Source organism: Schistocerca serialis, chromosome 5, assembly GCF_023864345.2.
Source record: "Schistocerca serialis cubense isolate TAMUIC-IGC-003099 chromosome 5, iqSchSeri2.2, whole genome shotgun sequence".
Classification (NCBI taxonomy): domain Eukaryota; kingdom Metazoa; phylum Arthropoda; class Insecta; order Orthoptera; family Acrididae; genus Schistocerca; species Schistocerca serialis.
The window spans coordinates 372,476,206-372,503,392 of record NC_064642.1 but is presented as its reverse complement, the minus strand read 5'-3'; the positions used below and the strand labels follow the sequence as shown (position 1 = coordinate 372,503,392).

The following is a 27,187-nucleotide window of genomic DNA, read 5'->3' as shown; positions in this document are numbered from 1 at the left end:
CTTCGTAGGTAAAATATTCCGCCCCCTCCCCTCCTCAGTGGGTCCGGGGTAAGAATAGGTCCGAGGTATTCCTGCCTGTCATAAGAAGTGACCAAAAGGAGTTTCACACGTTTCGGCCTGTGAAATACTCCCCGTAGAGCTCCATTCTTCAAAATTTTCCTGAAGAGCAAGCCAATTGGGGAAGAGCACCTTACATGGTGCATTGTGTCCATCGTGCATTGAGATCTTTAGCCCACTTTCTCGTCGTCACATTTCAGTCCCGCTCATCCTCCATCTCTTGGGCGAAGACACCTTTCTGGGTGCATTTTCCGCCATGCACTATGCAGTGTCGCTTTCTGTGTTGACGATGATTGTGGAATTCTATGCACCTGATATCCAGCACGGTAGTCAGTCTGATGTGGTGGGGCCGCCATGTACCCTGTTGGTTGTAATTCCCTGACCACACAGGGATCGCTCTGCTGATGCCTGCGCTGTTAACTCGCCAAGTATGCCAAGGGGTAGATAACAATCCCCCTGGGGCATCGGGACTCTCGGCAATGGCCATCCTGCCAGCTGGCCTTTGCTGTGGCTGGGTGGTGCCTGTGGGGAGGGCCTCTAGTCGAAGTGGGTGGCATCAGGGCAGATGACACACGATGAAGTGTAGTCCATAATCTCTTGCTGGTGGTGAAACACCAGCAGTATCTAAGTGTTCACGAGCTAAATTCAACGCACAGAAGTATGACCCCAAATCGTTCCCTTCCCTGGCCACCCCATGAGAGGAACGTCAGGCTAAGGATGGCAGCGGACGCCTCGGTACCTTGTTTGTTAGAGAGCTGATGGGGAATCTTTCATGAAGATGAAGCCTCAGTTTTTTGTTGAGCATTTAGAGGACAAGTTTGAGCAGGTGGAGGGATTGTCCAAAATGAGATCTGGGTCAGTCTTGATTAAAGCAGCATCCTCTGCCCAGTCACAGACATAACTCGCTTGTGACAAGCTGGGGGATGTTTCTCTAACCATCATGCCCCATAAGAGCTTACATATGGTCCAGGGTATCATTTCACAGGGACCTTATTTTGCAGCCTGACAATGAGCTGCGCGCCAATGTAGAGCGGCGAGGTGTTCATTTCGTCCAGTGTGTCCGCCAGGGTCTGAGGGATAATCAGGTTGCCACCAGTGCCTTCATCTTGGCCATCGAGGGTCATACATTCCCCGAGAAGGTCAAGGTGATGGTCTAAATGTCACATGCCGAGATTGCGGACGCCCGTCACATCCCAATACTCAACGTGCCCTGCCTCCATCTGTGTTAACTGTGGAGAGCACCTTTCGCCTTGCTCAACAGACTGCAGGATTCTCCAGAACGAAAGGAAAATCATGGAGTAAAAGACCCTGGACCGACTGACCTACACTGAGGCTAAGAGAAAATTTGAAAGCCTGTATGTATGACACCTTACCCTGCCGCTACTACAGTTCTGGCACCATCAGCTCTGCCATCCCCAGTCACCTTTCAGAGCCAGAAGACTACACCTGCCCCCTTCATGGTGGGGGGCATTTCCCTCCCTGTTGCTCCTGCACCACCTACTTCAGGAGCAACATCCGCCCTCCCTCCCCCTGCCCCCACAACCATCGGGGACATCCGTCCCCATTTCTAAGCTGGAGAAGTGTAAGTCTTCTTCAGCATCTCCCACCAGGAAGGTGTCCCTTGGATCACTCCCTTCCCAGGTTTCTGCTTGTGAGAAAGATGACACCTACCAGTGTCTGAAGAGGTCAAAAGCAGCTGATTGTAGGGCTTCACGCTCATCCTCAGTCTTGGAGGCTGAGCCAGTGAAATCCTCCCAGCCAGGGAAACCCAAGGAGCAGAGAGAGAGAAATCCAAAAAGAAGGTCCCCAAGACCAAGGAAATAGCGGTGGATCCCACACGACTGCTACCTACAAGCTCTGCGTCTGAGGGTGGGGTGAAGAGTGTGGTGTCTACCTAGGACCTAGATCTTGCCAGACCCCCAGACACAATGGATATACTGCTCAGGCAATAAGTTGGTGGCAGCAGGTGACTGAGGCATAAACTGCCTTCCCAGCCTCACGATGATATTCTCCAGTGGAATTGCGGCATTGTTTTCCACATGCCTGGCTGAGCTACGGCAACTGCTAAGCTTTACACCTGCTATCTGCATTGCCCTCCAGAAAACCTGGCTCCCGGAAATGCAGACTTCTGCCCTCTGCGGCTATAAGGGATATTACAGGAACCATAACGACTATAATCGAGTGTCAGGTGGAGTTTGTGTTTGTCCTGAACTTGGGCTGCAGTGACACTGTGCCCCTTCAAACCCCTCTTGAAGCTGTGGCTGTCAGAATAAGGACGACGCAGGAAATAGCTGTCTGCAATGTATATCGTCCTCCAGATGGTGCAGTATCCCTGAATGTATTAGCTACACTGATTGATAGACTCCCTAAACCTTTCCAACTTTTAGGATATTTTAACACCCATAACCCCTTGTGGGGTGGCACCATGCTTACTGGCTGAGGCAAATATGTCAAAACTTTACTGTCTCAGTTTGACCTCTGCCTCTTAAATACTGGGGCCGCCACACATTTCAGTGTGGCTCATGGTAGTTACTCGGCCATTGATTTATCAATTTGCAGCCCAGGACTTCTCCCATCTATACACTGGAGAGCACATGATGATCTGTGTGGTAGTGACCATTTCCCCATCTTCCTGTCACTGCCCCAGCATGGCTTTAAACAAGGCGGACTGGGGAACGTTCACCTTTGCTGTCACTGTTGAATCTCCCACACATGGTAACATCGATGTGATGGTTGAGTGAGCAGGTGACTACCACAATTGTTTCTGCGGTAGAAAACGCGATCCCTCATTCTTTAGGGTGCCCCCAGCGTAAGGCAGTCCCGTGGTGGTGGCCGGAAGTTGCTGAAGCAATCAAGGAGCGTCGGCGAGCTCTTCAGCAGTATAAGCGGCACCTTTCCCTGGAGCACCTCATAGCCTTTAAACATTTCTGTGCCTGCATTTGCCATCATATCAAACGATGGAAGCAGGAGTGTTGGGAGAGATAAGTCTCGACCATTGAGTGCCATACATCACATCAAACATCTTTTTGGGTACTAGATCCCAATAGGTGTTCCCAGTGTTAGCATAAATGGCATGTTATCTACCTACCCAAACGCGATTGCCGAGCACTTTCCTCGAGCATCTGCATTGGAGAGTTACCCCCCAGCCTTTTGCACTCTCAAACGGTGGCTGGAAGGGAAAGTCCTCTTATGCAATACACGCCACAGCGAATCCTATAATGCCCCATTTACAGAGTGGGAGCTCCTCAGTGCCCTTGCACATTACCCCGACACAGTTCCTGGGCCTGATCGGATCCAAAGACAGATGATTAAACAGCTCTCATCTGACTACTAGCGACATACCCTCGTCATCTTCAGCCGGATCTGGTGCGATGGCATCTTTCCATCCCAATGGCGGGAGAGCACCAGCACTCCGGTGCTCAAACCCGGTAAAAACCCGCTTGATGTGGATAGCTAATGGCCCATCAACCTCACCAACGTTCTTTGTAAGCTGCTGGAACGTATGGTGTGTCGGCAGTTGGGTTGGGTCCTGGAGTCATGTGGTCTACTGGCTCCATGTCAGTGTGGCTTCTGTCAGGGTTGCTATAGCACTGATAATCTTGTGTCCTTCAAGTCTGCCATCTGAACAGCCTTTTCCAGATGCCAACACCTGTTGCCGTCTTTTTTGACTTACGTCAAGTATACAACACTACCTGGCGACATCATATCCTTGCAACATTGTATGAGAGGGGTCTCCGGGGCCCTCTCCAGATTTTTATCCGAAACTTCTGTCACTCTGTACTTCACGTATCCAAGTTGGTACCTCCCATAGTTCTATCCATATCCAGGAGAATGGAGTCCCGCAGGGCTATGTATTGAATATCTCTCTATTTTTAGTGGCCATTAATGGTCTAGCAGCAGCTGTCAGGCCCTCTGTCTCACCTTCTCTGTATGCAGACGACTTCTGCATTTTGTACTGCTGCTCCAGTACTGGTGTTGCTGAGCAGTGCCTACAGGGAGCCATCCACAAGGCACAGACAGGGGCTCTAGCCCACGGCTTCCAGTTTTCAGCTGCAAGTCGTGTGTCATGCACTCCTGTCGGCAGCTTACCGTTCATCCGGATTTAGAACTTTACCTTCATGATGATCCACTTACTGTAGTGTAGCCATATCGATTCTTAGGACTGGTTTTCGACGCTTGATTGACGTGGCTTCCTCATCTTTGTCACCTTAAGCAAAAGTACTGGCAGCACCTCAATGCCCTCCATTGCCTCAGCAACACCAATTTGGTTGCAGATTGCTCTACGCTGCTGCAGCTCTACAGAGCCCTTGTCCAATCCCGAATTGATTATGGGAGTGTGGTTTATGGTTCAGAAGTGCTCTCAGCATTACATTTACTTGACCCTGTGCACCACTGCGGTGTTCTACTAGCAACAGGAGCTTTTAGGACAAGCCCAGTGACCAACATAATGGTGGGGGCTGGGGTCCTTCCATTGTAGACCAGACATTCACTACTGCTTGCTGGTTACACTGCACACATTCGTAGTTCTCCTGATCATCCGAATTACCACCTCCTTTTCCCACCCACGGCGATCCATCTCCCGCATCAGCGGCTCAGGTCGGGACTAACTATTGCGGTTCACGTACTGTCCCTTCTCTCCGAACTGGAGTGCTCCCCTTTACCACCTCTACTTGCGGACTGTTCACATACACCACCAGGGTGGGCACTTATGACTTTAGATGTTTTGCACCCTAAAACCCCACAAAAAAAGCTTCCATGTTGTATGCGTCGGCCCCAGCTTCATCTGGATCTTTTCTATGGCCCTAAACACTCCGTTAACTTTGCTGATCTCCGCTGTCACTTGCTCTCGATTCTTGACGTGTTTCGGGGCTCTGACGTGGTTTACACCGACAGTTCGATGTGTGATGGTCACGTCGGCTTTGTGTATGTTCATGGAGAACATGTTGAACAGCACTCCTTGCTAGAAGGCTGCAGTGTTTTCACTGCAGAGCTGGCTGCCATATCTTGTGCTCTTGAGCACATTTGCTCATGCCCTGGCCTGCATTTCTCCTGTGTACTGACTCATTGAACAGCCCACTAGCTAACGACCAGTGCTAGCCTCGTCATCCTCTGGTAGCGTCCATCCAGGAGTCCATTTATGCTCTGGAATGGTCCCGTCGTTCAGTGGTGTTTTTGTGGACCCCAAGACATGTCGGAATCCCAGGCAACGAACTTGTCGGCAGGCTGGCCAAACAGGTGACGCAGAAACCACTTCTGGAGATGGGCATCTCGGAACCTGACCTGCGTTCTGTCTTATACCACAGGATTTTCATGCCTTGGGGGACGGAATGGCATAACCGTACCCACAACAAGCTGCGTGTCATTAATGAGTTGACGAATGTGTGGAAGTCTTCCATGCGGTCCACTCGCAGGAAATCAGTTGTTTTCTGATGGCTTTGCATTGGCCACACATGGCTAACTCATGGTTACCTACTCTGTTGTGAGGACCCATCTGTGCGTCACTGTGGCTCCCAAAGGACAGTCATTCACCTCTTGCTGGACTGCTCACTTTTAGCCGCTCTTCGGCGGACTTTTAACTTTCCCAGCTTCCTACCTTCAGTGTTGGGCAATGATGCCTTAGTGGCATATTTAGTTTTATGTTTTATCTGTGAGAGTGGGTTTTATACTTCAAAGTAGGTTTTAGGGCATGTCATTTGTCCCTCTGTATACTCCACCCTAGTGCTTTTAGGGTGGAAGTTTTAATGTGTTGCAGAGTGGCTGGCTTTTCATTTTTATTCTCATGGTCGGCCAGCCACTGTAACCTGCTTTCTTGTTTTACTCTCTTCTGTTTCTAGTGTGTTTCTGTTGTTTTCTTGTCCTCTTTTGTTCCTTTTAGTGTTCATTGCTTTTCATTCTTGTGGTTTTTCCTTTCTGTCCATTTTGTTGTATGTCTCATCTGTTTTATTCTTACACTTGTGGCATTGTTTTATTAGGAACAAGGGACCGATGACCTCGTAGTTTGGTCCCTTCCCCCCTCTTTTAAACCAAGCAAAATATTCTGGAGATATTATAGTCTCCCATTCGGATCTCCAGGTGGGCACTACTCAAGAGGACGTTGTCATAAGGGTAAACAAAGCTGGCATTGTACGGACCAGTGTGTGGAATGTTAGATACCTTAATTAGATAGGTAGGTTTGAAAATCTAAAAAGGGAAATGGATGGATGGAGGAGGGGGGGGGGGGGGGCGACTTGTGGAGAAGGCAGTACATAATGTGGGTGGGGAGAGGAGTGGTGTGAACAGTGACAGAAGAGAGAGGGTGCAGTAAGGGTTGTGACAAACCTGTTAGTGGAGGTTTCAGGCTAGGTGGTTTGCAAAACTGCAGAATACGCTGGGGAGACAATGCCCACCTCTGTAGTTCAGAAAAACAAACTTCTGCTGGAAAGGAGTATCTAAATGGCACACATAGGGAAGCTGCTGAAGTTATTTTTGTTGTGGGGTGCAGTGTACTCAGCAACTGAATGGTAGAGTTTGCAATTTGCCACAGTTTCGTGGTAGCCATTCATGTGAGTAGATAGTTGGTTACTTGGTATGGCCACAGAGAATGTTGTATAGTAATTGCAGTGAATCTCGTACGTAAGGAGCAGTCCAATGGAAACCAAATATCTGCCACAATGAGACCATCGAATGGTTCCATTCAAAAGAAAGCACATGGGTTAACATTTATCCTACTGAGAGACAGAATGATCCATTCCTGCCTTGTAGAACACGGTTGGCCTCTGATTGATCCACAACAGCACCAGCTCTTGCACCTCCTTGTCTGATTGTAACAAACATCCGTGCATGTCTGTATTCAGGTCTCCAACATTATGAAAATTATGTGGTGAATGGTCATTGCTGTAAAGGGGGTGTTGCAATGTTTCCCAACTGAAGCAAAGAAGCTTAGCAGTCATCCAGTTGGTAGTGTGGGGGAAGTTATCATGCAACAGGATGATTGTCATACGGCATTCCTGGGTATTTTGGCTTTATGGCATGTTACCCTCTCTGCAAAGTGTCTTCATAGTGCTGTGCATTGAGTATTATTCCACTTTCAAGGAACTCGACAAGCAGAGGGCCCCCTGCAGTCGAAGTTGCATGATAATGCCCACCCCCACACTGGAGATTGGACGAAGGCTACATGTTAGCGATTTGATTGGAAACACTGTAACATCCTCCGTACAGCTCAGATCGTTCACAAAGTGATTTTGGTTTGGCAGACAAGGAACTGCAGTTTTGCAGTTTTGAATCATTCAGCGACCGACCATGTTCTCTGAAACGGGAATTGATCGTCTAGTCTCCCAGTGGGAAAAATGTCTTTAATGATACAGGGTACTTTTCCGGCTCAATGTTATGTAAAAATCAATACCTATATCTTTCAGGCACTGTTCATAAAGTATATGTTTTACAGATTTTTTTTTTGTTGATTTTAGGTAATGCAGCACACTTTCTAAACTAATTAGAAGTATTTTGAATATTTTTGAACCTACTTAGGGTTATTAAAAAAATTACAATGAAATTGATGCAATTTTTTTGTCCAAAATGCTTCCTCAAATTTAGGTACCATTTAATCTAATGTTCTACATTTGAAGGAGACCAAATTTTTGCCAGATATGCATGACATGATGGCTGAGGTACTGGACTCATTGAATTCCACCTATTACAGGGATAAAAAATAACACATCTTACATTTTAATTTTTATAATTATTTTCCCAATAAAAATGTTATTTTTTCTATAATTTAGTTGATCCTGCAATAAAGCTTAGGCCTACTACATAAGTATGGTCTATTGCAAGTTACAGAAAAAAAATTAGAGCAATGATTTATAAACTTTAGAAAATATTTGTACCTGAATTCTGAAAAAAACAACTTGCAGTAAATTGCAAATGAAGATATGAACCCAATTAAGCTGTGCCTCAGTATATACATGAAGCACAGTCTTCATCCTGCAGCATTTCATCATCTTCAAGCTTCCTCTCTGTATTCCTTTTAGCACTCCTTGCTCCTTTGGTAACTTGAAGAGTGAATATTTCAGCTTCATGCACACATTGCCTGTCATACGCAAGCAATTGATCTTCCATATTAGAGCCACATTTTATCCCTCCAGCATTGATACATATCACTACATCTGGTACACAAACTTTTTAATGTATTCAGTTGTACAGAAATATTCTTGGGTAATCTTTCCCACATGCAGTGGTTGAAACTTTCATTTGTATTCTGAGTGTCCCCATGAAGACATTTACTTAGCAAAACAGGGTCACTCAGGTCTCTAAAAATTGGTTTTATTTCATTCATAACAGGCTCAGAAAGAGAATGCTTATGATGGTATATTTGACCACTTTCTTTTGCTTTTTGGTAACCACACCAAGAATCTGCTCCTTTAGGGCAAAGTCCATGAACACGGAGGTCATCTGTGGACAACTTAAGAAAGTAGGTGGCCCATACAGTTTTTCTCATTGCTGTAACGTCATTCAGAGGTGCAGTTCGTCTAATGGCCAGTCCATAATAACTCTGAAGGAGGTCTCTTTGTTTTTGTCAACCTGCCTCGGCAAGACAGAGATTTTCCATCATATGGCAACTTTCCTTTCATTTATCTTCGTGGCTTCCTCAATCTAACATCCATCCTCTTTTGCACATGTCAACAACACTCCAGTTTTGTTACCAAGCTGTCACCATAAACATTGAGCTCATTAATTTTATTGAAAGCTTTAGAATTCCCATCACCTAGGTACTTCGTATATCTGATGCTATAAACAGGCACCGACCTCTAAAAATTTTTTAGAGCTCCATCACACTCCATACATCCAGTGTAACCATCATAATTCTTAGAACACTGATGTTCAATATGTCCTTCAGTGTTACCATGGCAGTTGTGGCAGTACTTAGATAAGCACTCAACATCAACTTTTCCGTTCTCCAGAGACGTAGCACTTACATCACCATTCAAGGAACGATGTCCTAGACATTGCCATGTCCCATCAGGTGCAACAGCAATGTCCCTGGTTCCATTAATATTTACAGTTTCTTCTACTGCATGTCTAATAGATGCTTTAGACACAACCGACCAGGCACCTAAAAGTATTTTTATGTACTTGCTGAACATACTGGAAGGAGAAGGAAGGTCCTTCAAGCCACATAATGTTTGAGCAGCCTTTGTTCATTTTCCTATTGCACGCACTGCATACACTAACATCAAATTAACATCATATGAATTATGCACAATGTTCGAAGTCAGTTTTGAGGTAGATTTATTGCAGGATCTACTCGGAACAACTAATTTTGACGCTAAACCCTCCCTACTACTTTGTTGTTCATTTATTTCCAGTCAGCCTACACCATCACATTATTTACATTTCGCCACTTCCTTTATCAAAGAAGATAAGATGCCCACATCAACAACAAAAAATCCACTACAAACAGTGTCATTGTGAACACAAAAATTTGAATCACAAGGAGGTGTGCCATGTGGGAGTTTCTTCCCTGAAGAACTGATACATAGGTTACTTTCAACAGTGTGGCTTGCTTTGTTTGTGAACCGGTTACCATGGAATTTCCTTTTATTGAATTTCTTGATGTGTGGCATAGTTTGTATTTATTGCACACTGAAGGATATGTACTTCCACAAATATATGTAGCACTTGGGCAACAAACATTCAGTAACACATGAACAAACTGCTTCAGCGAAACAAAAGTAAATACTAACACAGATAATCATTTACAGACACTAGAAACCTGCACTGTTACCAACATATACAATGTACCATACGCATAATCACTGGAAACAGAAAGTTCAGTTCTTTTTGAAATAAAACTGCTTTCTGTAACAGAAATAAAGGGGGCATGGTGCCATACATGACCGTAACTTTAAAATTTGGAATATATAGGTCATTTTTAATTTGAAACCCTATAATGTATATATCAATGTAATCAGGAAATAATAAAGTCATAAAAAAAAAACTTCGATTTTTCCACCTTTTATAAGTACCCTGAATCTGTAAGATGTGTGGTGATTACCTTTGAATGGACCTATTCCATGGTCCCTTTGTGATGGGAGTTTGGTTTTCATTTGATTGCTCCTCATATAACAAGGCTGCTTTCACATGTGGCCTTGTCTTTTGTAGCATAAGAAATGTCTGTGAGTGGATGATGCTAGGTGGTGATGAGAGTGTGCATGGGACAAGTCTTGCACCTATGTTGACCATGAGGGGATGTGATCCATGGAGTGCAGGATTGGAATGAGGATAGACAAGGATATTGGGTGCTTTGTGGAACACTTATTTTGGTGAGGTGAATAGGATATCCCACATATCAGGGCATGAAGAGAAGTACTCAGTTGAAGGATGTGATCGAGCTTTTCAAGACTGGCTGGTTGGTTGATCGTTAACAAATTTACTGTTGTCAGGTGAGGGGATGACATGGGAAACTTGTTTATGGGTGACCTGGATTGGTTATTGCTCATCAATAAAGGCTCCAGTAAGGTTATCAGTATATTTTGACAACAGCTAGTCACTGGAGATGCAGTGTCCTGACAAAGCTGTAAGGAACACTCTTTTTGACATGGAATGGGTGACAGCAGTCATAGTGGAGATACTGTTTGTTGGTGCACTTGATATGAACAGATGTCCTTATGTGGCCATCTTAGAGGTAGAGGGGGACATCTGGGAATGTGGTTCATTGAGTTGAGAAGTAACAGATGAAGTGGATTTGGAAGTAGATGTAAAGGTTATTGAGTAAAAAGCAGAAGTTGTGCTTGCTATGAGTCTGGATTATGAAAATGTTGTCAATGAATTTGGAGCAGATGAGGGACTTTAAGTGTTAACTGGATGATTCCTCCACTTGGCCCCTAAGGATGTTGTTGGAGGGTGATGCCATACAAGTGCCCACGGCAGTACCACAGCATTGTTTATAGATTCGGTCTTCAAAAGTGAAATAATTGAAGGTTAGGTTGTGGTTGACCAAAAGGATTAAGAAAGAGATGGTGGGTTTGGTATCAGGACATTGTTGGGAAAGATTGTGTTCCATGGTCACAAGGCTGTGGGCATGGGGGACGTTGGGGCATAGTATGTTGCATCCACAGTGACTTATAAGGACTCTATTGGTAACATGGCAGGCACTCTTGAAAGCCAGTGTCTTAAATGTAGGATGGGAGGTTATGGACAATAGTACGGAGGTGTTGGTCAACAAACGCTGAGGTTTGTTCTGAGAGTGCCTTGTTCCTAGCCTCAGTGAGATGACCAGTAGGAAACATGTGAGATGGGCCCCTCTGTATATTTATCATGTGATTACTAACAGCTTCTTTTCAATGTTGGCAGCTATATGGTTTTTGTGTTCTTTTGGAATGATGTTGGACTCACTGGGGAGGGATTTAGGAAAGGAAGATGGTGCCAGGTTAGAAACAAGGAATTCCTGAAAATTTACCAGGGGATAACTGGATGGAAAGGGAGGAGGATCGTGGTTGGAAGGCGATTGGAACAGTTTGAAACAAGGTTCTGCATGAGGTTTTGGTTGGCTTTTGTCAGTGGAGTGCGTGGCAAAAAACATTTCCATTGGAGAGACCAAGCGAAGGGGAGAAATTCCTTTATAAGTCCAGCATGGTTGAAGTCTCTTCCATTTCTTACCCATTTTCCTTTGCTATCGTCTTCCTGTAGTTATTTAAAACTCGTGTGTCTTTTCTTTATTACTTCATATGTCTATATTTTCTTCTCCACTTCATTACCTGCTTCCAAATCGCACACCAGCCACCCTCTGTTGTACAGTTTGAACATCTGCTGTTTTGACAAAGCTAATAAGTGCTGTAGTAAAACTCTCTGCATTTTGATTCTTTTTTAAAATGGCATGTACGTTATAGAGAAATAGCTCTTATCGTCAAGTCAGTTGATATGAGGTATAGAGTGTCGAGGTGATTTTGATGGGAAATTTGAAAATGTCTCATATTATTTTCCTGTGTGTGTGCGTTTCGCACTGCTTTATAAAGATAGCTAGCTAGTTAGTTACTTTCATATTCCATTGATCATTTTGTACGATAAATCATAATGATGTGGAAAGAGTAATTTCACATAAATATTGCAAATTAATTTGTACGTCTATTTGTACTCTAAACATCACCATATAATACCCCCCCCCCCCCCCCACACACACACACACACACACACACACACACACACACACACACACACACACACACACACACACACACACACACCTCCAACATGAAAACAAGATACACAGATTGAGTTAACAATTCCTATTCACCAACTTTTTACACATTACAAATGTAGAAATTCTTCAACGGTCTAACAGACGTATGAAACCAATGGGTAAAAGGTCAAAAATTTTTGATGCACCGTTGTGCCTCTAATGTTGAGTAATGAATGTCATTTTTTCTTCTAGTATTGTAATTATGTACTTCATTGTTCCTTTTGAACTTTAGTGGATTTTTTTCAACAATCTTCATGAGGAAATAAATGTGCTGTGAAGCATTAGTCAGAATACCAAACTCCTTAAACAGATGTTTACAAAATGATCATGGGTGAGCACGACATATTATTCTTGCAGGACGTTTTTGGGCAATGAAGACCTTCTCTCTTAAAGATGAGTTACCCCCAAACATTATTCCACACGACATTACTGAATGAAAACAAGCAGAATATGTCAACTTACTGATTTCTCTCTCCACAAAATTTTCTATGATTCTAACTGCAAATGTGACCGAACTAAGTTGTTTTAGGAGTTCCAAAATGTGTTTTTTCCAATTTAAATTCTCATCAAAATGGACACCTAAGAATTGTTTGAAGTTTCCCCCTTACGTATTATTTCATCACCATGTGTTACACTTATCAGTGGTCCCAGCGGTGTCAGGGATTTTCATCTGCCTCCAGATGACTGGGTGTTTGTGTTGTCCTCCTCATTTCATCATCATTCATGAAAGTGGGGAGATTGGACTGAGCAAAGGTTGGACATTTGTACGGTCGCTGATGACCGTGCATTTGAGCGCCCCACAAACCATACATTATCATAATCACCACCACCACTTACCAATGGTGCAATACTCCTAGAGATGCAGAACTGAATATGATGTGTCTTTGTGAAATTCAGGGTGGGACCATTCACAGAAAACCAGTCAATGATACTTTTGAGAACTTTGTTCACCATTTCTGTATGTATATTGGGAGTAATTAAAATACTGATGTCATCTGCAAAAAGAACTAATTCTGCTTGTTCTACATTAGACAGTATATCATTTACGTATTTGAGAAACAGTAACGGACCTGAGATTGAGCTTTGGGAACCCCATACATGATTTCCTTCCTGTCAGACTTACGTCCCTGGATTTTATTGGCTGAATATTTATGGTTTATTTAAATGTAAATTGAGTAATGTCGGTATCCTAACATTGCTGTAGTTTGCTAAATTTACTCTAATGGTTATGTGCAGGAAATTTATGTATCTGAAAATAAGATATCAGAATTAAATTAAAAATATGGTTTTGGTTTCAGGTAAAAAGCAATATTGTTAACTGTGAAATGCATGTGTCACAGTATGCAAAGCTTGTGGAAGAGTTAAACCGCAAAGTAGCTGCACAGAACGACGAAATTAGTAAACTAAAAGAACAATTGAAATCAAATGTAGTAAATGAAAGAAGTTCTACAGAGAAAACAGAGAGTGATGAGATACATCACTGGAGGAAAAAATTAAGAGAAATGTATAAAATTAAAAAGAAGCTCAATAGTGAAATCCTCTTAGCAGAAATGAAGAGAAAAATACTTAAATGGAGAGCATACATTAAAGAACAAGCTGCTGCTCGTGTCGAAGTTCTTTGTTATGACAGTGAACAGCTTAAACAGGTGAGTTATCATAAGCTAGTATTTATTTGAGACATTTTATTATGAATATTTTCTCAGTAGATTTCTCCTGGGTTATATTTTTATGCATACTTATAAGATTTGACTTTTGTGCTTTTTCCTGTTTGTATTAGAAATAACTGATGCAGATTTGTTGAACTGGAAACTAGACATTCATTTTTGTATTATAAATGTAAATATCTTCAATTTGTAATTAGAAAAAATGGAATTAGAGTGTATTGATTTGTAATCTCCACAATGGTAATCTGAGAAGATTTCAGTGTTTAAAACTGACTCTGCAGCCTTAGTCTACAGTCAGTAATTTCTTGTGAAATAACCATCTGTCTTGTTAGTACTACAGAACTCAGTGCGACTCTGTAAATATTGGCTGCCACGAGTGTACATCATTTGTGGGACAATGTAAACTGTCACATCCTCACTACAAGTAGTCATCATTATAAAAATTACTATTTCAAAGTTTATTAATTTATGAATAAAGAGGATCTGTTTCTGTAGCATTCCTAGTCTTAATTACAATATAGTATCATAATTGCAAAATTGTCGTCCTAGATACTAGACTGTGATTTTACATACTTCAGAATTTTATCATCATGAAGTTGCAGTTTAATATTATTTTCTGTGTGGTGTATATATTTTTGCTTCTGCTCATATATGATGTTTAAAAATGCACTGATAGGATTTGTTGACTATAGGGCTGTGGAAATACATTGCCATGCTCTGCTCTGCAGATTTGTTCACTATAAGGCTGTGAAAATATGTTGCTGCACTCTTCTCTGCATCATATTTTGCTAAGTTTGCTGCACAAGTACTGTTGTGGAAAAGTTGAAAAAATAAAAAGTGGACAAATGATTTGTTTTGCTTGTTATTTACTGTCTGCAAATTTTCTGACATTCTTTTCTGTGGGAAACAAGCTTCAGGTCATTACTGTTAGCTCTGAAGCCAGATGGTGTGTTTAGCTTAATGCACAAGTATGCTAGTGTCAAAATAACCATTGCAAGATGTTGAGTTGCAATGGATGAGGGTAAGGCGGAGGCTGGAGTGGGGAGGGGGTTGGATAGTAGGGTAGAGGTGGGGACAGTAAATTGCATGCTGGGAGCAGTCAGGAGGTTAGAGGGATGGTGGGGGAGATGGGAGGGGGGTTGGTGGAAAAGGAGAGAAGTAAAAAGACTGGTTGCATTGGTGCAATATAGAACTGTGTACTGCTGGGATGAGGACATGGATGGGCTAGGTGGGTGAGGACAATAACTAGCAAATGTTCAGGCCAGGAGGGTTACAGGAATGTAGGATATATTGCAGGGAGAGTTCCCTTGTGTGCATTTCAGAATAGCTGGTGTTGGTGGGAAGAACCAGATGGCACAGCCTGTGAAGCAGTCATTGAAATGAAGGACATAGTGTTGGGTGGCATGCTCCACAACAGGGTGATCCAGTTGTTTCTCGGCCACAGTTTGTCAGTGGCCATTCATGCGGACAGACATCTTGTTGGTTGTCATGTCCACATAGAATGCAGCACAGTAGTTGCAGCTTAGCCTGTAGACCACAGGACTGATTTCACATGTGCCCTGCCTTCGATGGCATAGGTGATGGTTGTGACTGGGCTGGAGTAGGTGGTGATGGGAGGATATGTGGGACAGGTCTTGCATCTAGGTCCTACCCACTATACTTCCCGCTCTTCCCACAGTGGTATTCTGCCGCCTGCCGAACCTACGCAATACCCTTTTCCATCCCTACACCCCAGGGAATGAACTGGCTGACTGTTTAGCTAGAGAAGCAGATACTTATCCCCATTTTCTTTCCTGATTCCAGCTGTAGATGTGTGTCAAATCTCTCTTTGCCCAAATGTGGAATGCCATCTGGAGCACTACTGCTCATAGTAGTAAACTCTGCACAATCAAGGATTCTACTGCAGTTTGGTGCTTTTCCTTCCATTCCCCTCGGAAGGAGTCAACTGTTTTATGCCGTTTACATATTAGTCATACCTGGCTCACCCATTGTTTCCTTGTACATAACGTCCCACCTCCAAATGTGGTTGGGGAACCAGACTGACAATATCTCACATTGGTGGAATGTCCCCTTCTTTTGGTCCTTTGTGTTGAGCATAATCTTCCTGATTCCTTAAATTTGGTATTAGCAGACGGTCCACAGACGGTTGAACTGGCCCTTGGTTTCCTCTGTGAAAGTGGTTTTCATTTCCATATACAAGGTTCTGCTTTAGTCTTGGAGCAGGGGCAGGTTGGTTGTGGTTTGGACTTTTTACAGTCTTCTCGGTCTGTGACACCATGACACCCCCCACCCCCACCCCTTCTCCATTTTCTAGATTTGGTTTCACCTTTTATGCCTTTACGGTGTGTGTTTAATGATCATTATTTTATAATTTGACTCCTTTGACTGGATCCATCCACTTTTAGCAGACCCTTTTTCTTTTGTGACTCAATTTGGAATTGCAGGACTGACGACATTGCCGTTTGGTCCCATAACCCATCTCAATTAATCAGTCAATCAATCATCCCTACACAACCCATGCTCCCAACCCCCTTGCATCATGGCTCATATCCCTGTAATAGACCTGCATGCGAGATCTGTTGCACCTCCACCATCACCTATGCCAGTCCATTCACAAACATCACCAATCCCATTAAAGGCAAGGCTGCCTGCAAAACCAGTCATGTGATCTAAAAGCTGAGCTGCAACCAGTGTACTGCATTCTACGTGGACATGGCAACAAACAAGCTGTCGGCATGAATGGCCAGTGACAAGCTGTAGCCAAGAAATAACTGGTCCACTGTGTTGCGGAGCACGTCGTCTTTGATTTCAATGCCTGCTTCACAGGCTGTACCATCTGGATTCTTCCCACCAAACCAACTTTCCTGAATTGTGCAGGTAGGAGCTCTCCCTGCAATAAGCCTATGTTCCCATAATCCTCCTGGCGACAACCTTCGTCAGTCATTGTCCTCACCCATCTAGCCCCTTCCATGTTCCCAGTCCAGCACTACACAGCCTCTATTCCACCAACACACACAGTCTTTTTACTACTCTCCTTTTCCTCTCTCCCTGGCTTTATGTCTAATCTCCCAACTGCACCTAGCTGCCCCACTCCTCCACCTCATCTCTGCATGCTCCTAGCAGAATTTTATTGTGACCTTTCCTGCTCCTGCCCCAGGCTATTCCTTACCTCCACTCGATTGCCTCTTCTTCCATCGTGCGCTTTCCGGAAGTCAAGGAATATGGCATCCATCTGATACCCTTCATCCATGGTTCGCAAGATATCATGTGAAAATAGGGCAAGTTGCGTTTCGCAGGAGCGATGCTTTCTAAAGCCGTGCTGGTGCATGGCCAGCAACTTCCCTGTCTCAAGGAAATTCATTATATTCGAACTGACAATATGTTCGAGAATCCTGCAACAAACCGATGGTAAGGATACATCCTTCTACCCTTCTTATATACAGGCGTCACCTGCGCTTTTTTACAGTCGCTTGGGACTTTACGTTGGGCAAGAGATTCGTGATAAATGCAAGCTAAGTAAGGAGCCAGTGCAGTAGAGTACTCTCTGTAAAACCGAATTGGAATCCCATCAGGACCTGGCGATTTATTTTCAACCCATTAAGCTGCTTCACAACCCCAGGGATGTCTATCACTATGTCCTCCATACGGGAATCTGTACGAGACTCAAATGGCGGTATGTTTGTACGATCCTCCTGCGCGAAAGATTTCTCGAATGCTAAATTTAAAATTTCAGCTTTCGTTTTGCTGTCTTCCGTTGCCAGGCCAGACTGATCAGTGAGTGACTGGATGGAAGCCTTCGACCCGCTTACCGATTTTATGTAAGACCAGAATTTCCTTGGGTTTTCAGCAAGAGCTTTTGCTAAGGTACGTTGGTGGTAGTGGTTGCATGCTTCGTGCTTTGCTCTTTTTACAGCAGCACGAATCACTACAAACTTTTGCCTGTCCTCATTCTCCCAATCTTTCTTTTACCGTGAGTGCAACTGCCTTTGCTTCCTGAGCATTCTCCGAATAGCGCTGTTAAACCACGGTGGGTCTTTTCCGTCCGTAACCCACTTTTTCGGCACATAATTGTCCAATGCGTGATTTACTATGTGTTTAAAATTTGCCCATTATTCTTCCATGTCCATCGTACCGGAAGTAAATGAAGTTGATTCATTTACTAAGTGGGATGCTAACAACTGCTTATCTGCTCTTTCTAGTAAGAATTCTCTCCTAGCCTTCTTGACCGACTTTTAACTTTCATAACCATAGTCGTAATGACAACATCATGATCACTAATCCCTGTCTCAACACTGACACAGTCGATGAGGTCTGGTCTGTTCGTGGCTACCAGATCTAAAATATTTCCATTATGCGTTGGCTTTCAATTTAGCTGCTCAAGACACTTTTCGGATAATGTGTTCAAAAGTAATTCACACGACGGCTTGTCTGTACCACCTGTACTGAACCCATCCCAGTCTATACTAGGTATGTTGAAGTCGCCTCCAACTAATATAGCATAATGCGGGTAAGTCTGCGATACAGAATGTAGACTCCCTTTGAATGATTCTAGAACTGTCACGGTGGAACCTGGTGGCTGGTAATAACACTCAACAATTAACTCTTATTTCCCCTAGCCCTGTTAAATGTGTCCAGATAACTTCACAATCACGCTCTACTTCGACCTCAGTACACACAATATTTTTGTCAACTGCAGTGAAGACACCACCACCTACGGTGTCTAATTGTCTTTCCGATACACGTTCCAACCCTCACTAAAAATTTCAGGACCTCCTATCTCAGGGTTCAGTCAGGTCTCAGTCCTGAGAATAATTTGCGTGCCACACGCTTCCTGGAGGGCAGTAAATTCTGGAACTTTATTCAGGACACTCTGGAAATTTACTGCTAATATCTTGATAGCTGAAGTGTCTTTACACTGAGCGTGTCGACTGGTGAGTGTTCATCAGGACACCTTGCACTACTGCCTAGCCTAAAAAACCCCCATTTGCACGACACAAGTACTCTGCTACCCGAGTAGCCGCTTCCTTTGTGTAGTGCACCCCTGACCTATCTAGGGGCGTCCTACAATTCCCCACCCAATAATGCAAGTCTAGAAATCTGCAGCCAAGACAGTCACAGAGTTGACGAGGCCTCTGGTTGAGATCCTCCACTTGGCTTCAAACCAAAGGACCCCGATCCACTCTGGGAACGATGCTGCAAATAGAGAGCTCTGCTTGCACCCCGCGTGCGAGGCCAACGGTCTTCACCAAATCCGCCAGCCGCCTGTACGAACAGGGGATTGCCTCAGAACCCAAGTGACAGGCATCATTGGTGCCGACATGAGCAGCTACTTGCTGACGATTGCACCCCGTACGCTCGATAGCTGCAGGCAAGACGGCCTCCACATCTTGGATGAGACCCCCTGGCAGACAAACCGAGTGCACGTTGGAATTCTGTATTTCCTTCACCAATTCCCATCTGTGTTCACAAAGCATCTCCGTAAAACTCACATGTTGATAAAATCTACTGGTAACGAATCTAGCAGCAAGTCTCTGAATTTTTTCAATGCCTTCCTTAAATCTGACCTGGTGGGCATCCCAAACACTCGAGCAGTACTCAAAAATGGGTCGCACTAGTGTTACATATGCGGTCTTCTTTACAGGGGAGCTATGCTTTCGTATAATTCTCTGGAAAAATCAAAGTTGGCCTTTTTCTTTCCCTCCTTCCAGATTATCTTCTGAAACATGCAGCAGTTTTCCCCTGATCTCCATCGGAAGCTGAGCTCTGATGATTGTCACAATGTGATCTATTGGTTAATACCAGTATCTTGCTTTATTCAAATATTTTTCGAATTATCTCCTTAAGTGTCCTTTTTGGTAAGAGATGGTTCTGGGTTATGTACTTCTTTCTTCAATCTCTCCTGAATGCCTCTTGACCAATATCTATTGAGGAATGCCTTCTCAAATTCTTTGTAGGTGTGACACTTGTCTATTACATCACTCACCATAGGCTACCATCGCCTGGGATGTAACCTGATAAATATTCGATTTTCTGTCGATCAGACCGAGCTTGTGGTAACACTCCTCTGAATCGTTTGATAAATATGATGGGATTTAATGTCTTCTTTTCCGGAAAAAATATTTGGGATTGCCTATGCTTTAACATTTTCTCTTCCATGATAGATTTGGTATAATCACTAGTGGGTGACATACTTCCATACATCTGTTCTTTTGGGCTTGTACCTGGGTACTGCTCATCAACCTTATAATTATACATTGAGCCCTGATTTCTACCTCTAGATCTCCACTCTGGGCTGGCTTCCTTTCTTCTGTAGCCACCGCCCGCAGTTCTTCTATCCTTTGACTGCACGTTTAAAAATTCTGTGTAACTTCTCCGTTCCATCTTTGGAACTCGGTTCCTATGTGCTTGTGAACTTCCTTTAACTTTTGATCTGTTTGGCGAGGTAAAGGTAGGCCTTCACTCACTATATTCTCTACCGCCTCCTTGATACCTTTCTTAACAGACAATATCACTTGCTGTTCCTTATCCACCACACAGTAGTCTAATCATTGATTAAACTGCTGGGTTTATCTTGGAACTTTTGTTCCATTCACACTTGACATCCAGATGCTTTCCTTCACTCTTAAAGGCCAGGTTTTGTACCTCTACTCCTACCGTTTGTTCTCTCCCCTGCATGGTTTCAATTTCACTTGTTTATTTTGATGAGAAATTGTTTGTGGGTTTGCTTCATGTTGTTTATTTTTTTCCTGATTTCTGTCTCTTCATTTGTCAAAGCACTCACGTCAGCTAATACTTTTAACAGAATCTTCCCTTATGGGCAGTTCGTTCACTTTATTGGTTATACCTTTTACTTTCTCAGTTAACTCTGCCTATTCTGTATCTAAATTGCTCAATACTGGTCAGATTTGTTACTTTAGCCACTATATTTGCCTGTTCTGTAGCTATGGCTATTGCATTTGCAGAAGTACCCGCCTGCTCAGCTGATATATTCACTTGAGCAGCAGACATATTCGCTTGCTCAGCTAACAGTTTCTTCTGAGTAGCAGACATGTTGGACTGTTCCAAAGCTAAATTCTCATCTGTTGAAATATTCACTTGCATAGCAGTCATTTGAATAGCTGACATGTGAGACTGTTCTGAAGCTGAACTAGCTACAGTATTCATCAAAAGTTTAATTTGATTTAAGAGCTCTAGGTTTTGTTAATCACCGCTGGGCTGCACATTCGCTTCCTGTTCCCTCTGCATTTTAAATTGTGATCTGGTTTTAATCATAAGAATTCAGTTGCTCAATATTCTTTTAATTACTTTACTCTGGACACAATTCAGTTTTACAAATCAACAAAAAAACACAAATCACTCTGCATATACTAAAACGTATAATAACTAAATCTACAAATATTCCTAACCCAGTCGTTATCAACAAAGACTCGATTAATGTGTGCAATGAGTTAGCATGTCATTCTTGTGCTTGCCTTTATTGCAGAGTAGAACCTCATGAAGTTCATATGTGATGGACCCGTATTGTCATGCTACATAAAGCACAATGTCAGTACATATACATAACATAAAATACACATTTATCAAAACAAATTGCAGTATGTACAATAAATACATATAACTGAATGATCGTGTGTTAATTTGGTTTTGGTCATGAAATACTAGACAGCGTCTACGTTTCACTCCTCCTAGCTCCTGTCATGTTTTAGCCATTTTTATAATATTGTGGCTCAAAAGAAGAAATTAATGCTTTTAAGCTGGTAATATTAAACTCGTTATTGAACTAGTGTGTGTAGTGTATCTGTTTGTATATGAAGGACAATATAAATTTCCATAGTGGTGTTGACTACTCCCACAACACACGTAATTTCATACATGTAGACAACTTACTCTCATGGTGTAGAAGCAGCAGCCGACTCTGACAGTTGCCTGTAAAATGCTTGAAATGTAAGAGAAAGAAAACTTCTGTAGGTTCTTCTTGAATTGGGATACTGCCATTTGCATTTGGTCATTCGAGTATTGTCTGCAAGTGAAATGAGTTTGTTTTAGCAGAGAAAACTTTGTCTATGTTTTTGACTGTGCTATTGAAGCAGGTTCTACAGCAAACATCGAGCACCAAATGTTCGAAGTCCTATACGAGCTTGTCGTATATTACAGTTCATCACAGAATCTTTTGATCTAAAATAAATACTTGAAATTACCTTTTAAGTGCGCCAGACTGTATTATGGCTGTCATTAAACTCCACATTAACGTTACATAGCACTTGTTAATCTCAAAAAACACAAATTATACAATATGGTGGCAAACAATGACTATTTCATTGCACACACTTCCTACGCGTCCTTTCGTTATCCTGTCTCGCAACAAAGCCCAGTCAGATACCAATTTTTTTACATTACTTCGCTTGCCATGGGGCAACGCTAAGTCAAGGAATAAATATTTAACTCGGGCAGGTGGAATGAGCTGCCTTGCAATATACAGGGTGAGTCAGTAGGAAAGGTACATACTTTGAGAGGTGATAGTATTAGTGATTCTGGACAAAAAGCTTCATATGGATGTATGCCCTATTCCAAATGGTTTCAGAGATAGAACACACATAATATCACTTTTGTACATTTTTCTTGAATAACTCGAAAACCGTACCCTCCAGCGAAAATGTGTTACAGCACAAAATTAAACTATATTAAATTTTCTACAAAAAAAGGCCGTATTCATTTTTTTCTCTAGATCTAATGGTTTGTGTGAAGAGAGCACAAGAATGTTGGAAAAACTCGCTCGATGCGCACGCGCTGTAGCTTACGTAGTTTTTGTAGGTCAGTTTGAGGTAGCAGGTTGAGACGAACAGTTTGATATGGGACACTTGTGGTCTATCAAGTCGGGAAATTACCTCAAATTGGCGGATTTTTGTGGTTTCTTCAAGGAACCAAGACTGCAGTGCTCCTTGGCAGGCCAGAGGCCATGGTTGATGAGTTTCAGGAACTGCAACTGTCTCACATCAAGTACATTGTAGAGTTTGGCGTTTTGTAGACATTTTATTTATTCTAGTAAATTTTGGCACTTGGACCATAATTTATACATTAGAAAGTATCGACGATAAGAAGATAACTGTGTGTCAGTCACTGGCAGCTTGTACACCATGCACTGATATGTCTGAAAAGAAAAATCCCACAAAAACTGTAAAAATAATAGATATAACACAGTGACTAATAACTGACAATAACGAACATAGTAGAACAACATTTTATTGGTGGTCACATATAGTGTTGGTTTGCACAACTCTTCCCTGCCTTATACACTTCCTTCAAGAGGCCTACTTTTTTCTGATGTTATTTCTGAAATCAGTGAAGGTATTTTAAATCTGTTTTCAGACTCCAAGGAAACGCATATTTTTGTCACAAATGCATTTAGTTTTATTGAAATAAAATAACAGTGGCCTTAATGGAACACACATACCGTTTCCCTTGCTTTCTCCATCTAAAAACAGTTAACTACAAAAGATGTTGAGGTTAGTACTTAATATTTTTGCTCACATGGGGGTGAAATCTACTACGTGACCCCAGCCTTAGCAACGTCTTTTCCTTTCTGTGCTGCATGTCTATCCTCTTGCTATTCTTTTTCCCCTCCCTTGGGGAACATGTCTGGGGTGTTTTTTGAATGTTCCGCACTGTCTGTAGCTGACATAAGAACTGTCACACCTCTGTTTTTCATTCCTGTCTCCATTCACCTTCTCCTATCTTTCCTCCACTTTGGTGTTTGAGGCTCCTCTTTTTCTTCCTCCCTGTGTGCTCCTGAAGGCTGGTCCAAGTGTCTGACGTGTAACAGGTGACTGGGTAATACATAATTCCCAGCCACAGGTTGACAGTACAGGCCAGGCCCAGGGAGGGGTGATTGCCTGAGCTGCTTCCTCTCCAAGTTGCTGATTGGTTACTCTGTCAGGTGTTCGGGAGGTGTAACCTGAGGTGTTAAATGTGATACAAGGGGGTCCATCCCATTGTCAAGGGGCCCCCAGTTGGAAGGAGTGCGCCATCAGAGATGCTGGCAATCATTGGAGATTTTCTCGTAATGAGCCAATCGTCTTCACAATCAGCTGTTTCCAAAACGCAAACAGAATGAGGCTAACGATTCAAAGACCCTCCCAGCTGCATCACGGTTCCTCGTGGTTTCACGTACTGAAGAGTCAGTCCTTGGCAACGGTAAATCTGTTTATTATTCAGAAAGGTGTTGATGCAGTTGTCGGCTCTGTGAAATCCTGCTCTTGTTTATGGAATGGCACCTTGCTTTTGGAATCTACTTCTGATTCTCAAGTACAGCAACTGCTTGCCACTTCACTTGTCTATAGCTATCCTGTTCGTGTCAAGACCCACAGAACTCTGAATTCTTCCCGTGGGAGCTGCTCGATGGTCTGATTGAGGCCGAAATCCAAACATACCCCTCTGATCAGGGTGTCATTGCCGTCCATTGGGTGATGAAAAATGTAGGTGCCTTCGTAGTGCCCACACACTCTCCTTTTTCTCTCTTCTGATAGAGAGGTGCTTCCTTCCTAGATCAAAGCAGGCTGTGAGGTTCTCACCGTCCGACTGTACATTCTGAACATGATGTGCTGCTACAAATTTCATCGTTTAAACCACACTCAAATGTCTTGTCGACACCCGGCCAAATGTGTAACCTGTGGTAGGGGTATACTTGTCCGCCTCCTTCCTCCTGTATCAACTGTAATGGCGACCGTACCACCTCCTCTTGAGATTGTCCTGTGTATCTCGATGAGTGGGAAGTCCAGGTGATCCAGGTAAAGGAAAAATTTCCTTACTCGCTCATTCGCAAGGTATTGGCTAGTCGCAAACCCTGCATTCTACTATCTGGCACTTGTAGTACTGTTCTTGTTACATCTCGCTCCGTGATGGACAAGGCCACACAGACACGCGACCTCAAATTCAGCTCTAAGGTTGGGAAATCGCCCAGTGTTGTGGTAGCATAACAGTCACCACATCCAGCTGTGCAACAAGCCATCACTCTCTCGCCTCACGGGGCAAAGTCACTACCTACACAACCGGTAGGCTGGAAAGGACTGAAGGAATAATCCCATGAAGACTTCCTATGTCCCTCCAGCCAACCAACACCGGAGTCCTCCTCCACTAATTTGAAAGGCTCGAAGAAGTCTAACAAAGGCAAACAGTCTTCTCCTTCGCTGACTTGAAAATCCTCTTTGACAGTGTCGCCACATGATACCTTCACCTGGCCGGCCTTTGTGTTGCTGGTGCACACCACCAACCATTTTTCTGTATTGGACTCTGCTGCCCTACAGCAGAAGGAGGCTGACACTTCTGTGGACCTCATGGAGCAGGATCCTCGTGTCTCTGTTGCCTGTAGCAGCGAGTCTTTGCAGACTTTCACTCGGTAGCTGCCGAGATGACAAACCTTCATTTTTTCCTTGTAATGAGTCTCCTCCAACAGAACATTCGCGGCCTTCGATCCAACAAAGAGGATTAATGGCGTCTTTTAGAATTGCAGTGTCCACTTGTACTCTGCCTTCAGGAGACAAAATTGCATCCTTACTACCACTTTCAGCTTTTGCATTTCTTCCTGGTCCATTTTGACCTTCCGCCCGAGATCGGCATTCCATCACATGGGGAGTCATGCTGCTCAAACGGGATGATGTAAATAGTCAACCCATCTCCCTGATACCTGTCTTCAAGCTGTTGCAGCTCGCCTTTTCCTTCCTCATTTGACCTTTTCCCTTTGTACCATTTACATCCCTCCATTATTCGATGTCGCCAGAACTACCTTCCTCCAGCTTACTGGGCAGCTACCTCAACCATTTCTGCTGCTCGGTGACTTTAATGCTCATCATCCCATTTGGGGTTCTCCCAGAACCTGTTGGAGAGGTGCCTTCGTGGCTGACTTTTTTTAATCAACTCAACCTTTCCTGCCTTAACATAGGAGCACCCACATTCCTTTCAGACTCCTTGCACACGTATTCCCATTTGGACCTATCCTTATGCACTGCACATCTTGCCCATTGTCTTACATGGTCCATTCTTCCTGACACTTACTCGAGCGACCATTTCCCATGTGCTATCCATTTGCTGACTTTACCCCACCTCCATGCACACCCAAATGGCAGCTTATTAAGGCTGAGTGGAGGCTTTACTTCTCCCTGGCGAACTTTGGTGAACATGATTTCCCCAGTTGTGATGGCCAGGTAGAATACCGTACAAATGTTATCCTTACCGCTGCCGAACGTTCCATTCCTTGCTCTTCCTCTTTATCACGCTGTGTCCCTGTCCCTTGGTGGACTGAGGAGTGCACGATGCAATTCGTGCGCAGAGAAGTGCTCTCTGCATTTTTAACTGTCATCCTACAATGGCAAAATGCATTCATTATAAACAGATGCGTGAACAGTGTAGTCACGTTCTTCGGGATTACAAAAACGGTAGCTGGATTTCATTCACTAGTTCTTTTAACAGTTCCTCCCCCTCCTCCTCTCCCAACGACTCTCTGGGACCAAGATCCATTCCCCAATTTCCGGCCTGATAGTAGCAGACAGTGTCATCGTTGACCCTATAGCTGTCTCCCAACACCTTGGGCTGCCATTTTGCGGAAATATTGAGATCCTTCCACTATCACCCTGCTTTCCTCCATTGCAAATGAGTGGAGGTGGCTCAGGCGATACCCTTCTGTTCTCAGAATCTGAGTGCTACATTGGTGCCTTCACTATGAGGGTGCTAGATCATGCTCTCACTTCATCCTGATCCTCCGCCCAGGGCCAGACACTGTTCGCATTCAGATGTTGCACTTTTCTCTTGTGGGCAAGTACTTTCTGCTTAATGTGTACCATCACATCTGGGCAGAGGGCACGTTTCCAGATGCTGGCACGAAGCCATTGTCATACCCTTATCTAAGCCTGGTAAGGACAAACACCTTCCTTCTAGCAACCATATCTCTCTCACCAGCTGTGTTTGGAAGATGATGGAACGTATGACTCATGCCCGACTGGTATGGTGGCTCAAATCTTGTAGTTTACTAACCACTTCACAGTGTAGATTTAGAGTGCACTGTTTTGCAGTTGACCATCTCGTGACTTTGTCCACCCATGGCATGAATGGTTTTCTACGGAAATCCCAGACTGTGTCCGTGATTTTTGATTTGGAGAAAGCCTAAGACACCTGCTGAGGAACTGGTACCTTCCACACACTCTACCCATGGAGCTACCGTGGATGCCTGCCCTGTTCCCTTTAGGAATTTTAAAGGACAGAG

At 43.6% G+C, this 27,187-nt stretch overlaps 1 protein-coding gene across 1 annotated transcript in view; it reads left to right on the top strand.

Annotated features, from left to right (window-relative positions):
• LOC126481250 (uncharacterized) overlaps window positions 1-27,187 on the top strand; it is a 143,884-nt gene that overhangs the window by 63,661 nt on the left and 53,036 nt on the right. The window contains exon 8 of the mRNA XM_050104865.1: window positions 13,570-13,917. Within this exon, the coding sequence (XP_049960822.1) occupies window positions 13,570-13,917 (348 nt within the window). The remainder of the gene's footprint in view (window positions 1-13,569; window positions 13,918-27,187) is intronic.